This window comes from Denticeps clupeoides, chromosome 13 (genome assembly GCF_900700375.1).
Source record: "Denticeps clupeoides chromosome 13, fDenClu1.1, whole genome shotgun sequence".
NCBI classification, from domain to species: Eukaryota; Metazoa; Chordata; class Actinopteri; order Clupeiformes; family Denticipitidae; genus Denticeps; species Denticeps clupeoides.
In genome coordinates, this window is record NC_041719.1 from 6,277,873 (window position 1) to 6,293,408 (window position 15,536).

The following is a 15,536-nucleotide window of genomic DNA, read 5'->3' on the forward strand; positions in this document are numbered from 1 at the left end:
ATCACTTGACTTGACTGGGACACACTGCGCTACATTAGCGTGAGCATACCCACCATCGCTGGTGGCAGCCGGGTCAGTGACGGCCATGGCAGTAGCCACCTGGAATGAGCGAGGCTTGTGCATGCCTAGAAGAAGCTTCTTTGCTTGGATCTCTCTCTGATTCTCGTCAATGGCTTCCTGCACCTCGATCACAGTCCATTTACCTATGGGTTTGCACTTGAACACACTAGAAAGTTCGACATCTGGGCAGTTTTTTGATGAACATCATCGCTATTTCAGCATCCATATTCTCCATTCTGCTTCCTTGTTGGTCCAAATATTTGCTGGCTATTTCAGCTGCTGTGTTCAGCCTCACCCAGTAGTCAACAGGGGTCTCTGAGCAGTGGGCAGTGTAGAATAGAAGTCGGCCAACGGTAGGCATGACACTGGAGTTTCGCTAAAGTAGCGTCTCAAGGTGCAGTAAATTGCTTCGGGGTTGACAGTAGCATTATGTGAATTGTTACTTTTGAGAGTTACCTTGACAATGCTCTTTGCTCTGCCCATCAGGTGTTCCAGAATCTCATCGATTTTTTCAGGTTGTGCACACTCTTTCTTTCGCAGGTACGCTTCCATCTGGTCGATCCATTCTTGGATGGAGCAGCTGTCTCTTCCATCACCACGGAAGATGGGTGGCTCTTTCACTTTGGATTTAACAATCAAGCTGACTTGAGATAAATCAAGGGTTTTTACTGGCAGGTTCGGTTTCTAGTGTCACCCAGCGGTGGTGACTGGCATGACTGCACGGGGGGTCTGACTAGCTAACAACCGATTAATGACAGAGTCTCCAATCAGGTCACATAACTGTTGTGTGGCAAAATCATTGCTAATAGCTGGAGTGGAGAACCTGGGTCTAGCAATAGGTGTCTCAGTGCATGGTTGTGTGTCACCTACTGGTGAAGTATGGACCTCTGTGGGATGACTAATGCCTGGCGATCCCAACCCTAAAAATCTAGGTAACCCTCGGCCACGCCCCAAACCCAACATGAGAGCATCAGATACTTCTAACCTATCACTGGACATATTGGGTTGATATTACACAATGGATGATAACCAAATAAAAGAAGGTTCACTATGTACACAACACCACTATCAGAACTGATATGCAGCAGACCGTAACACAGTAGGTTCGGAACACTTCTGTCTTGGTGCTTCCAGCTTCACCAGCATGCACTCGGTCCCGGCGATCGGCGATGGCTGATCAGGTGCATCCGGGTCACGGCAACCAGTTTTATGTAACGGATGCACACCAGCATCCAATCACCCATGCACATCAGTTGGTGTCAAAAGAGAGATTTTATTTCTGTGGGAACACAGCAGGGTACAGTCAGTGGCTAACAATCACACGCGTCACGGCCCTCCTCTCATCCCCTCTCTGCTCCCGCAGCACACTGAGGTAACTGCACGTCAATACAACTTGTAAAATATGATTAAATAAAAAACCAAAAATAAATAAATAAACCCACCACATGAATTCAACCAGTAACTCAGTCATTAAATGACATATATTAAACTATTTACAGGTGAGCCAACAGTGACATTAAACAACAGTAAAAACAACAGTAAAATACAAAAATACAATTTAAAAAAGAAAATGACGATCGTATAGTGGCTACGTTACATACATTTCACATTTAACATACCTGTGGGAACACAGCAGGGTACAGTCAGTGGCTAACGATCACACGCGTCACGGCCCTCCTCTCATCCTACGAAACACATGCTTCTGCTAACACGTGGCGGCAAATAAAATTTCTTTTTTTCTTTTTTAGAACCGCGCGTGCGGCACAACGCCGCACGCGCTTATAATACACAGCATAATACCAACAACATGCCATAACTTTAATAACTTTAATACACCTATATACAACACATGATATGGAGAACACTGCACGCGCGTCTCACCCCTCTCTGCTCCCGCAGCACACTGAGGTAACTGCACGTGAACGTGAGCTATAGAGTGCGCCATTAATGTAACCCTGACCACACAAACAATGTGGAACCAAATTTTCGTTCCCACCCACAAATACACAGAAAAAACACATGAACACCGTAGCTTACAATTACAATAAGTTTTGTTGGAGTTCACGACATACATAACATAACATCTTACATAACATCCCGGCCACATACTCCCCCCTGAACTTCACAAAACTTATTCAGTAAGGTAAGTAGCTCAATGACACAATGCTATGAACCCGGTCATCCATACAACCATCGTCTACTATGCGACACATATGTCTCCCACTTACAGGGAAAATGACAGAGGATAACTGGCCAGGTTCTCCTCCATCACTTGCTAAAGAGGTGCCCCATACACCACTCACTACTACGAACAGGATAACTTCATTAACTGTGTGTCTTAATGGATCTACAATTAATGCCAATCACATGGGACATTGATTACGATGACAGGAGATTCACAATCCCACTAACTGATATTCCATAGGTACACTTTTCTGTGTCATGTTATGAATCAATCGGCTTACCGGCTTCACTATTCTCCCTACTCTCGTCCTAATCTGGGATATAGTAGTTGCTTGGGACGTAATCTCATCAGACAAAGGGGTTGTGGAGGGTACAACCATAACTGAGTCAGCAGGAACACTCGGGCTTTCAGTCTCAATATCATGGTTGCTATTTGAGGCACTGTCATCACAAGGTGAGTTGTTCACAGGTAGGGAAACAGGTTCTGACACTTCCAATCCTGAAGGCACTTGTGGATCTTCAGCACAACCAACTGTGTCGGTAACTTCAGCCACCCAATTAACGGTACGCACAGCACTGTCTATGACCGAATCTAGAACAGATTGAGTTCTTCCAGAATTCTCGCTATGCACCTGGCTGACTTCAGGCTCACTGGTGAAAGAACACTCATCTCCAACTTCAAGCGGGAGGAAATTTGCTTGCAGGAGTAAGTTGCGGTGAACTACTTTCACATGTCCCGAGCTGGTGTTCCTGACATGGTAGACATGGCACCTGGGGTCCTTAGATTCCACAATGTAAGGAGTAGATTCCCACTTGTCTGCCAGTTTCCTGCGTCCACGTTCTCCCTTGTTTGCCAAAAGGACTTGGTCTCCTACCTCAATGTCGCAGCCTTTGATTCTCCGATTGTACAATTCAGCTTGATGACGTTGACTATCCGTTGCATTCGCTTGTGCAACCAACAAAGCTTCCTTCAAGTCATCTCTCATCCTCTTGACAAAGCTGTCATAATCCACATGATTATTGTCTCTTTCAACGTTATGAAACATAACGTCAACCGGTAGACGTGGAATTCTTCCAAACATGAGGTAGAATGGTGCGTAGCCCGTGGACTCATGGGCTGTACAGTTGTATGCGAAAGTCAAGGTCTGCAACACTTGAGGCCACTTCTGCTTAGCTCTGGGGGGTAAAGCTCTGATCATGCCACCTAACGTTCTGTTAAAGCGCTCAGCTTGACCGTTTCCCATCGGATGATATGCAGTGGTTCTTGACTTCATGACTCCAGCTACCTGCATGAGCTCTTGAATCAGCTGGCTCTCGAAATTAGCACCTTGATCCGAGTGTATCCTCTCTGGGAATCCATATATACAGAAATAACGGTCCCACAGCTGTCGTGCTACCTGCTTAGCTGACTGGTCTCTACACGGGAAGGCATGCGCCATTTTGGTGAAGTGATCTGTTACTACCAAAACATCCACGCTTCTTCCATTCGAATCTTCTGCTGACCAGAAATCCATGCAAACAAGTTCCAACGGCCTCGTGGTTCTAATACTTTCCAAGGGCGCTCTACCTTCTGGCTCAGGTGTCTTGCTAACCACGCATCGTCTACAACACTTGACATGCTCACGAACATCCTGTTCCATTCCAACCCAAAAGAACCGCTGTCTTGCCAAGTACAGGGTCCTGGCTTGACCTTGGTGTCCAGCAGTGTCATGAACTCCTTCCAGAACATCCTTAATAAGTGATGACGGAACAATGAATTGGTGTCTTTTCTTCCCTGTCAGAAAGTCTTTACTGGCTCTATACAATATGCCATCCAACATCTTCAGTTTCTCCCACTGTTTCAAAGCTTTAAGTACCTTGTATGTCTCCTTAGCACGCTCCCTACGTGAAGGTCTTCTGCCACGGGCCACGTAGACAAGAATACGGGAAAGGGTAGCATCCTCGGCTTGCTTTTCCTGCAAATCCCGGAGGGAGAATGAATGCAAGGGCACTTGACCAGATGGTACTAGCTGTTCCACGTCCTGTGCTAACCAAGAGATCACTCTTCCTTCAGGTCCCTTGTTCCACTCCATGCAGCCAGTCAATAAAGCAGACACTTCCTCACTGCCGAGTGAACGACGCTGCAGATTTTCAAAGGAGGAAGGTTCTACCAAGGCCTGACAGTTATTGCTTAGCCTAAAAGTGTCCTGAATCAAGTCTTCCTTAAGCTGTTCGGCCTCCTTCAACAATGCTCTGTAAGGTTCTTCCACCAATCTCACACTGACCTGTGGTTTCACAAACGGCTGTCGGCTGAGCGCGTCAGCCACTACATTTCGGCTGCCAGGTATGTATCGGATGTTAAAATCATAAGGAGCTAACTTGGCGACCCACCTCTGTTCACATGCATCCAACTTGGGCTTTGTCAGGATGTATGTCAGTGGATTGTTATCCGTCCAAACAGTGAATGGGTGACCTTTCAGCCAGTGTCCGAATTTGTCACAAACAGCCCACTTCAATGCCAGGAATTCCAGTCGGTGAGCGGGATAGTTAAGCTGGGCACGGGTAAGTGCTTTGCTGGCAAAGGCTATTGGTCGAGCCTTGCTCCCGTCTTCTGGGGCCTGTGACAGTACGGCGCCCAATCCATCCAAAGAAGCATCCGTGGAAAGAACGAACGGCCGACTGAAGTCTGGATGTGCAAGTACAACCGAATTCAGGAGTGCTGACTTCAGCTGCAGGAACGCTTCTCTGTGCTCCTGCCCCCAATCACTTGGTTTTAACTTTTTGAATGAAGCAGCTCCTCTTGGATTCCCTTTCCTTCCTCTAGGAGCTGCAGTCAACATGAAGAGTGGTTTGGCAATTCTAGAACAGTTCTGTATAAATCTTTGATAATACATCACCATGCCGAGAAATGATTTTATCTTCCGCTGACATGGTGTGACAGCATCATCCCTCATGAGATCCACTTCTCCCATATCACAGATGGCGCTGATTTTGTCGGGATCTGCAGCAACACCGGCCCTGTCTACCACATGACCAAGAAACCTTACACTGCGCCGGAGGAAATAGCACTTCTTTGGAGCTAGCTTCAGCCCATGGGCACTCAGTCGATTGAAGACCATCTCCAATCGTTCCAAAGCTTCCTCCTCACTTGGAGCATACACCAACAAATCATCTAGGTAGCAGAGCAAGGTCAAAAAGTTTTGATCCCCGAACACGCCCATCATCAGACGCATAAAGCTGGCAGGGCTGTTACACAGACCCTGTGGAAGCCTGTTGAACTCGTAGAGGCCCATTGGTGTCGTGAAAGCAGTTAGCTTCTTGTCCTCTTCTGCCATTGCAACGTTATAGAAGCCGGACGTCAGGTCCATGGTACTGAATATGGCATTGCCGCCAAGGGCCGCCAGACAATCCGCTTGGTGGGGTAAAGGGTGTGCGTCTTTGATCGTTCGAGCATTCAGCCACCGGTAATCAACACAGACGCGGAGATCACCGCTCTTCTTCCACACTAGCACCAGGGGAGAAGCCCATTCACTCTTGGACTTCCTGATGATCTCTCTTTCCTCCATATCAGTCAACACATGTCGGAGTTTCTGGTAGTGTGCAGGGGGTACACGCCTGTAGGGTAGCCTGAACGGTCTGTCGTCGGACAGGTGGATATGATGGACTATGTCCCTAGCCTTCCCACAATCAAGCTTATCCTTGGAGAACACACTCTCGTACTTCTTGATCAATTGCAGCAATTTGATTTTCCAATCCAGCGTCACTTCACAGGAATCGATGTCCAAATCTTTCAATCCCATTCGCTGTAGATCATTGCTAATGCTGAAGCTTGGGTCAGCTCGTAATGTTTGGTTATGTAATTTGGCTGTCACACCAAGTGACTGCTTGATGTCCCCATCAAGGTCTTCTACAGCCACACATGGGTAGACATCGGCCAGTTTTGTGTTCCGTTTAAGAGTTATGGGCGAGTGACCTGCGTTCAAAACCTTAACTGGCACCCATCTGTCCCCTGTCATGGTAGCTATGACTCTACCAATAATTACCTCCTTCTTGTGGGTCTGTGCTCTTGGTGGTTCGATGACGATGGTACTTCCTTCAGACACTGGGGAGGTCACCGGTAACTTAGCCCACACCAGATGTTCATGCTCTGGAAGTAGCGTGACAGCACGGGCCAGTTTAGCAGTTCCAATGACATCAGGTATTTCACTTCCTTTCCAACGATTGAGGCCAGACAGCATGTTCATGAAATGGGAAACCTCTGGGCTCCCTGGGGCCTCAGGCTGTGCGACACAGCGCCAGTAAGACGACATCTGCTTCATTTGAGACTGTAGGTACTTGATGACATTCGTGCCCAAAATCAGCTCATCCTGCTGTCCGGGTACTACTAATGTGGGCACGCAGACTGTGTGACCATACACTTCCATATCTACATCGTGCACCTGCTTAGGACGGACTTGGACACCTCCACAGCCTACAAGGACAACATCAATAGGTACTGTACTCTGGGCTGTGATCAACCCTGCATCCAGCAGTCTCTGTTCAGCCTCTTCGCTCATAGTACACGCCATGGATCCACTGTCCAGCAGAGCATGCAATGAGACTTTCTTTTCCACAATAACATCCACATAGAACAGACTGTCTACTTTGTCCAATTTCATTACGTTCTGAAACACCACCATCGTGTGGTCGGGAGTAGCTGCAACCATTTCTTCAAACTCAGACATGGCATCACCAGTATTGAGGGTCCCTTTTCCTGTACTCACATTGTCCCCTCCCGAATGTGAGTAATTCAGTTTTCCTGGTTCTGTGATCGATTAACAGACTGGACAGCGCGTTTAGTTGTCCCAGGGCAATCCCTTCGTTGATGTCCAGTTTCAAAGCAGACGAGGCATCTCTTCTCCTTCATACAGTGTGTACGAGTGGAATGTGACTTATCACTACACACCTGGCAGGTAGCACGCTGGTCCCACGAGAAGGATGAGGGCCTGGCTGGAGCAACAGTGGGGAACTGGCTCGTTCTTTCGAGTACCTTCTCTAACATGTCGAGAACACGCTCCAGCGTACCTGACTCTGTAACAGCACTTCCACTTGTCTTGGCATCACTTGACTTGACTGGGACACACTGCGCTACATTAGCGTGAGCATACCCACCATCGCTGGTGGCAGCCGGGTCAGTGACGGCCATGGCAGTAGCCACCTGGAATGAGCGAGGCTTGTGCATGCCTAGAAGAAGCTTCTTTGCTTGGATCTCTCTCTGATTCTCGTCAATGGCTTCCTGCACCTCGATCACAGTCCATTTACCTATGGGTTTGCACTTGAACACACTAGAAAGTTCGACATCTGGGCAGTTTTTGATGAACATCATCGCTATTTCAGCATCCATATTCTCCATTCTGCTTCCTTGTTGGTCCAAATATTTGCTGGCTATTTCAGCTGCTGTGTTCAGCCTCACCCAGTAGTCAACAGGGGTCTCTTGAGCAGTGGGCAGTGTAGAATAGAAGTCGGCCAACGGTAGGCATGACACTGGAGTTTCGCTAAAGTAGCGTCTCAAGGTGCAGTAAATTGCTTCGGGGTTGACAGTAGCATTATGTGAATTGTTACTTTTGAGAGTTACCTTGACAATGCTCTTTGCTCTGCCCATCAGGTGTTCCAGAATCTCATCGATTTTTTTCAGGTTGTGCACACTCTTCTTTCGCAGGTACGCTTCCATCTGGTCGATCCATTCTTGGATGGAGCAGCTGTCTCTTCCATCACCACGGAAGATGGGTGGCTCTTTCACTTTGGATTTAACAATCAAGCTGACTTGAGATAAATCAAGGGTTTTACTGGCAGGTTCGGTTCTAGTGTCACCCAGCGGTGGTGACTGGCATGACTGCACGGGGGTCTGACTAGCTAACAACCGATTAATGACAGAGTCTCCAATCAGGTCACATAACTGTTGTGTGGCAAAATCATTGCTAATAGCTGGAGTGGAGAACCTGGGTCTAGCAATAGGTGTCTCAGTGCATGGTTGTGTGTCACCTACTGGTGAAGTATGGACCTCTGTGGGATGACTAATGCCTGGCGATCCCACCCCTAAAAATCTAGGTAACCCTCGGCCACGCCCCAAACCCAACATGAGAGCATCAGATACTTCTAACCTATCACTGGACATATTGGGTTGATATTACACAATGGATGATAACCAAATAAAAGAAGGTTCACTATGTACACAACACCACTATCAGAACTGATATGCAGCAGACCGTAACACAGTAGGTTCGGAACACTTCTGTCTTGGTGCTTCCAGCTTCACCAGCATGCACTCGGTCCCGGCGATCGGCGATGGCTGATCAGGTGCATCCGGGTCACGGCACCAGTTTTATGTAACGGATGCACACCAGCATCCAATCACCCATGCACATCAGTTGGTGTCAAAAGAGAGATTTTATTTCTGTGGGAACACAGCAGGGTACAGTCAGTGGCTAACGATCACACGCGTCACGGCCCTCCTCTCATCCCCTCTCTGCTCCCGCAGCACACTGAGGTAACTGCACGTCAATACAACTTGTAAAATATGATTAAATAAAAAACCAAAAAATAAATAAATAAACCCACCACATGAATTCAACCAGTAACTCAGTCATTAAATGACATATATTAAACTATTTACAGGTGAGCCAACAGTGACATTAAACAACAGTAAAAACAACAGTAAAATACAAAAATACAATTTAAAAAAAGAAAATGACGATCGTATAGTGGCTACGTTACATACATTTCACATTTAACATACCTGTGGGAACACAGCAGGGTACAGTCAGTGGCTAACGATCACACGCGTCACGGCCCTCCTCTCATCCTACGAAACACATGCTTCTGCTAACACGTGGCGGCAAATAAAATTTCTTTTTTTTCTTTTTTAGAACCGCGCGTGCGGCACAACGCCGCACGCGCTTATAATACACAGCATAATACCAACAACATGCCATAACTTTAATAACTTTAATACACCTATATACAACACATGATATGGAGAACACTGCACGCGCGTCTCACCCCTCTCTGCTCCCGCAGCACACTGAGGTAACTGCACGTGAACGTGAGCTATACAGTGCGCCATTAATGTAACCCTGACCACACAAACAATGTGGAACCAAAATTTTCGTTCCCACCCACAAATACACAGAAAAAACACATGAACACCGTAGCTTACAATTACAATAAGTTTTGTTGGAGTTCACGACATACATAACATAACATCTTACATAACATCCCGGCCACATCTACATGCTCAAAATTAAAATTCTTGTAGTCATTGAAAGTTTACTATTGTTTCATTTTTACATTTGAATACTAAACACCAACCTTTCCTGTAGATTTCACACCTTTCCAAATGCAAAAGTAACAAATGACCCACATTGCAATGGCGCAGAGGAGGATCTCCCACCGAACACTGCCCAGTTTGTCAATGCCACCTGAGATCGCCAGCACACGCCGTCTGGAGATACGTTGTTTGTTAGAATATCTGGAATTCTGTTTGCATTCTCAGTGTCCTTAAAGCTTTCTTCTGTGTTTGATTTTATAAACTTACTCCCAGAATTCAATTGCTGGAGATGTCAAAACTGCTGTTTATAGTCTGGTTATATTTGTTCAGTGCATCAAAGTCCTCACAATTTTCTACAGGAAGTGAAATATATTTAGTTCATTATTCTTAATTTCTTGAAGCTGTTGCACTAACTGTTATGTTGCTGTTGTTACCCATGCCAAGGTGTAGTCAGTGTTCATACCTGTGTTCCAGGTGTGGCCACAGCTGGCCCAGGGCAGTTTGGCGTAGAAAGAGAAGCACAGGTACAGAAGTGCCCAGGCAAGGATGACGATGTAAGACATGCAGTTATAGACCCTCATTATAACACCTGTGTAGCCAATGCCTTAGAGAACAACAGTACATTTGTTTCTAATGAATATTAGGCTATCTTCTTCAAATCTCCATTTAACAACATTTTTACAACACCCATATAGCCTATATATAACAGCAATAATACCACAAGCCCTGAAACCTTCACTGTGTTCATATATTAAACTTTACATAACTTGTATGTCAACAGCAAAGAAATAATTTCATTGTACAGAGAAATTTAATTTCTTCCATATACATGACAATAACTACTATGAATCCTTGAATTATTGAATATATTCAACAGATGAGAAATGAGAACAGATGAGAAAGATGAGAAAGTTCTTCCCCACTCACCCTGAGCAATTGGGCACAACTTCTCCCAGCAGGTGATGCTTGCTTGCTGTGTGTACTGACCCATTGCACTCTCCAGAAGAAACAGGGGGATCCCACAGGTCACCACGACCCACCACGTAGGGCACCAAGAAAGCACCTTGAAAATAAAATTCATTACAAAGTGACATACGTTTAACAGATTATTCTTATGTTGTCCATTTGTGTGTTCATAAGGTTAGAGTTGTGATTATAAAACATGATATTTAAATGTTCATACATTATGGCATCATATGCCATACAGTCCTTGTGGTATAGTATATAGCAACAAGATTAGTGTAAAATAAAGCAGTTCAATATATCTCAGTGTATCTTGTACATAACTTAGACTTACCTCCACCATTTCTGTAGCAGAGATATGGGAATCTCCAAACATTTCCTAATCCAACTATGTTCCCTGCGACAACCAGGAGAAATTCTATATTGCTATTCCATTGCCCTCTTCCTTAATTTTCTTTCTCCTACCCTTAACCTCTTCACAGTTTACAAGTTCCATCTTCTTTAGTCTGGTCAGATTAAAGCTTCCTGTCCCTGATCTCAACGCTGGCTTTTCCAGTCATGACTATGAACTCAATCTAAGAAACATCTTAACTAAATCTACTTGTGTTCTAGGTGTGATCACAGATTGCCCAGGGCCAGTTTGGCATGGAAGGAGAACAAAAGGTGTCTGTAATATTAATGTAATAATTTAATTGCAATATCAACAAACTGAATTAATTGAATTGTTGTTGCTTAATTTTTACATTTAAAATGTTGGTATCTGAAGCCCTTCGCTTTAGGGTCATATTGCTCGGTTCTGTTTTACCTAGATGTTGTCCTGGTGTCTGTGTGTGTTTGTGTGTGTGTTTCTTTGTGACATTGAGAAAGCAAACAATATAATGTGGAAGGAAAGATTGTTCATTAAACTTTGTAAATTAGTCATCTCAGGCCAAGTGTACAGATGGTTCAGGAATTTTTGGCAGGTAAGAACACTTCAAATTAGAGTAGGGAAGAGCTTTTCGCAGAAATACCCAGAAAATGCAAAGCCTCAAGGCAGTACAGAGAGTCCTTTATTATTTTCTACAATGATAAATGATGTTTTTTGTATAGTTTTGTGAGATGGGCACGTCTGATTTCCACTCAGCCAAAGAGGCAAAAGTTTCCACACATTTTCTAATATGTGTCACAGCTTGGACCGTGTATGATGTGCCAGGCTGTAGTTCCATGAGTCCATGTGGTTGTCCCTGTCACGTTGATAGGTCGGTAAGAATAGTGGCAGCGCAGAGATGGGACATTTTGGGAACCAAAGTACTTGTCTACTTTCATTGTGAAATTTTCCTCCTGTCTGCATCAAACCTGTTTCACTCTCCGTCTAAGTCAACATGCTCAAAATTAAAGTTCTTGTAGTCATTGAAAGTTTACTATTTCTAGTTTACTACTGTTGATTTTTACATTTGAAAGCCTAAACACCAACCTTATTCCTGTAGACTTCACACCTTTCCAAATGCAGAAGTAACAAATGACCCACATGGCAATGGCGCAGAGGAGGATCTCCCACCGAACACTGCCCAGCTCCTCAATGCCACCTGAGATCGCCAGCACACGCCGTCTGGAGATACGTTGTTTGTTAGAATGTCTGGAATTCTGTTTGCATTTCCAGTGTACTTAAAGATTCCTTCTGTGTTTGACTTAAAAAACGTACTCCCAGAATTCAGTTGCTGGGGAGGTCGAGTTGGTGTTTATAGTCTGGTGGTATATTTGTTCAGTGCGTCAAAGTTCCTCACAATTTTCTACAGGAAGTGAAATATATTTTAGTTCATTATTCTTAATTTATTGAAGCTGGTGCACTACTGTTATTGCTGGCTGTTGTTACACATGCCAAGGTGTAGTCAGTGTTCATACCTGTGTTCCAGGTGTGGCCACAGCTGGCCCAGGGCAGTTTGGCGTAGAAAGAGAAGCACAGGTACAGAGTGCCCATGCAAGGATGATGACGTAAGAAATGCACTTATAGACCCTCATTATAATACCTGTGTAGCCGATCCCTTTGAGACAAAAAGTACATTTATTGTTTCTAATGAATATTAGGCTATCTTCTTCAAATCTCCCATTCAAAAACATTTTTTACAACACCCATATAGCCTAACAGCAATAATACCACAAGCACAGAAACCTTCACTGTGTTCATATATTAAATTTTACCTACCTTGTATGTGGACAGCAAAGAAAGAATTTCATTGTACAGAAAAATTTAATTTCTTTCCATACACATGACAATAACTACTATGAATCCTTGAATAAATTGACCTGAACAGATGGAGAAATTTTCTTCCCCACTCACACTGAGCAATTGGGCACTTCTCCCAGCAGGTGGATGCTTGCTTGCTGTGTGTACTGACCCAATCGCACTCTCCAGAAGAAACAGGGGGATCCCACAGGTCACCAACAACCACCACGTAGGGCACCAAGAAAGCACCTTGAAAACTAAATTCAGTACAAGTAATATATACATTTTAACAAAATCTTTCTTATGTTGTCCATTCGTGTGTATATAAGGTTAGAGTTGTGATTATGAAACATGATATTTAAATGTTCATACATTACTGCATCTTAAACCATACAGTCCTTGTGGTATAGACTACAGTAAAAAGATTAGTGTAAAATAAAGCAGTTCAATAATATCTCAGTGTATCTTGTACATAACTTAGACTTACCTCCACCATTTCTGTAGCAGAGATATGGGAATCTCCAAACATTTTGTATAATTGTGAAAAAAATCGAAATGTAGTTCAGTTTCAATTTTATTTGTCATATGCAAGTAAACACAGGGAACAACATTACAGTAAAATGCAAGTCACTGCTAAAAACTGCTAAAAAGTTTTAAGTTTACAAGGTAGAAAGAAAATAAATTGGCAATATCAAATTTGTCACTTCACAAGAAGTCATAAGTTCTAAGTTTACAAGAAAATATATGATATGTGAGATATGAAGAAGTAAGACAGTAACAATTTTCATGTGGGAGGGTAGAACAGGCAGATGAGGCAAACTGACAATACTGAGCAGCAAGTAAATGACAGTTATAGCACGTAGAGTGTAGATGCACGTTCCAGTCAGTATTTAAGTGTGTACGTACAGTTTGTGTGTGAGTAACACAATGTGGGTGTAATGTTGGTGTTCAGGTGTTGCTGTGGAAAAGTAAAAAAAAATGAGGGTAAGTCCTATAGTCCAAGCAGCTAGATTCAGTTCTTAAATGGTTAAATCCTAATCAATTTCAGGCAATTACGACTTTAATTTGTATAAAATTGAAGGTGAGGAAAACCTCAATAAACCAAAATGCGTCTGACTAGTTCCATGCAGCAGCACAGTTCTACATTGGTTTTGAATCATATGCTCACTTTGTGCGGAAGCTACTGAAAAAAAGAGATAATTTTCCACAATTTTTAAAAATATTAATATAAAATATGGTTAGGTATTAGGTAAAACAGAAGTCTTGTGGAGGGTTGTGCTTAGTGAAATCTGAATATCTGTTGAATTTTCCAACATGAAACTACTGTAACTTCACCGCAGAGTTCTACTTTCAGTCAGATGTCTCTTCCATGTCTGTATTCTCCCTGTCTCTAGGTCAGGTGGGCTCTCTGTTTAGGGTTTTAGCTCATGTCTTAGTTTGGTCCCCTGTTCTCTGTCTGGTTCGTGTCATGACACTCATCACATCAGTTGGCTTCATGTTAGAACTAGACCACCGCTGAAGCTCTATCTGTGTTTGTGTCTATCTTTCTGCTATTTATTTGTTTAATTGTATTTATTATTCTAATCATCTGTTTAATTATATGGACTCTCACTGGGTTACCAGCCTTTTTCCCTTATTTCCTTTTTAGAGTATGTTTTCGGCCCTTAAAACCTCTGAAAACAGCCTCATCACAACCTCATCACAACCACCATAAAGAGCACAAGAAATGTCTGTTTATTGTCGTACAAACATATTACGTATTTGTACTAAAGCAGTGTGAAGCACTGTGTACCATCCTGAATTGGGTTTGAATTTATTCAAAAGAAACCAAGCACACATGGAAATTACAGTAAGACAGGTTCATATTTGTCAGTCTAAATGTGTTGACTAATCTGAACACAAAATGATTTTCTGCTTTTTTGTACTGTATGAACATATTGATGACTGTAAGTTCTTGCTTTTTAATTTTTATTAATTCTAGTGTTCTTTATGTGTAAATTTGAGGAGTCCAAGCATTAATTTTTTTTCTGTATCCTTGAACTGTACTTTAGACTTTTAGTTCCTTTTTTTGCAGCCAGTTACTACTGTTATATAAAATAGCAGTAATACGGAATTGTTTAATTAATACAGTCTATTGCTTTGTAAAGAGTTGTTCTTTTGGAAAACATACCTTAACCGTTCTTTGCAGCGGAGGAAGGGGAACTTCTACACATTCTAACCCCAACTATAAAATATCAAGCAAACTAAGCTACACTTTTGAACCAAACCAGACCTTACATGGGGTGGAAGTCAAGGGGCCAGTGCTAAGCAAGCAGTAGATCTATGTCCCCTGATATCTTCACTACTTTAGTTAACTTCACCCTTTCTGTAATATTTATTTAGTTATCATTGAGCTGTTTTTACATTTACAGACAAGTTTTGACTGTTCAGAGCTCCACATACTGCATTATTACCTGGCTGCTTCAGTTCCAGTGGTAACTAATGGTTCTGTGTTCTGTGGTTCTGGGTTCTTGTGCCGTCCTCCGTGTTTTGGGGATTTGTGGAGTGTAGCGATCAGAATTGTAATTTGGTTGCTGTTGGACTATCCAGTCAAAGTTCCTAGTTTGTCACTTGGACAGTCTTGCATCTCACTGTCCCAACAAAAAACTGAGTAGGTGCGCTGCCTGTTCATCATTTTTATTGCATGGTATGGAGTTGGGAGTGATCTGCAAAACTATCAGGACACTTTGTTATTTCCTATTGCAGTTTGTAGTAATTTGACTCTCTGTGATTTTCTGTTCCTTTTACTTGGAATGATCATACAATTTACATGTTTTAGTGGATTTGAGACAATCCTAAATA

The 15,536-nt window shown here is 43.4% G+C and overlaps 1 protein-coding gene across 1 annotated transcript; it reads right to left on the reverse strand.

Moving 5' to 3' along the window:
• Nucleotides 1-9,829: 9,829 nt before the first annotated feature.
• Nucleotides 9,830-11,049, reverse strand: LOC114802189 (sodium- and chloride-dependent GABA transporter 3-like; the record flags this gene model as incomplete). The annotated part of the gene is made up of 5 exons (XM_029000892.1): nt 10,958-11,049; nt 10,827-10,889; nt 10,457-10,592; nt 9,993-10,133; nt 9,830-9,882 (listed from the first exon to the last, which is right to left on the reverse strand). Coding segments are annotated over exons 2-5 (372 nt in total), but the record flags the coding sequence as incomplete, so codon positions are not given.
• Nucleotides 11,050-15,536: the final 4,487 nt, after the last annotated feature.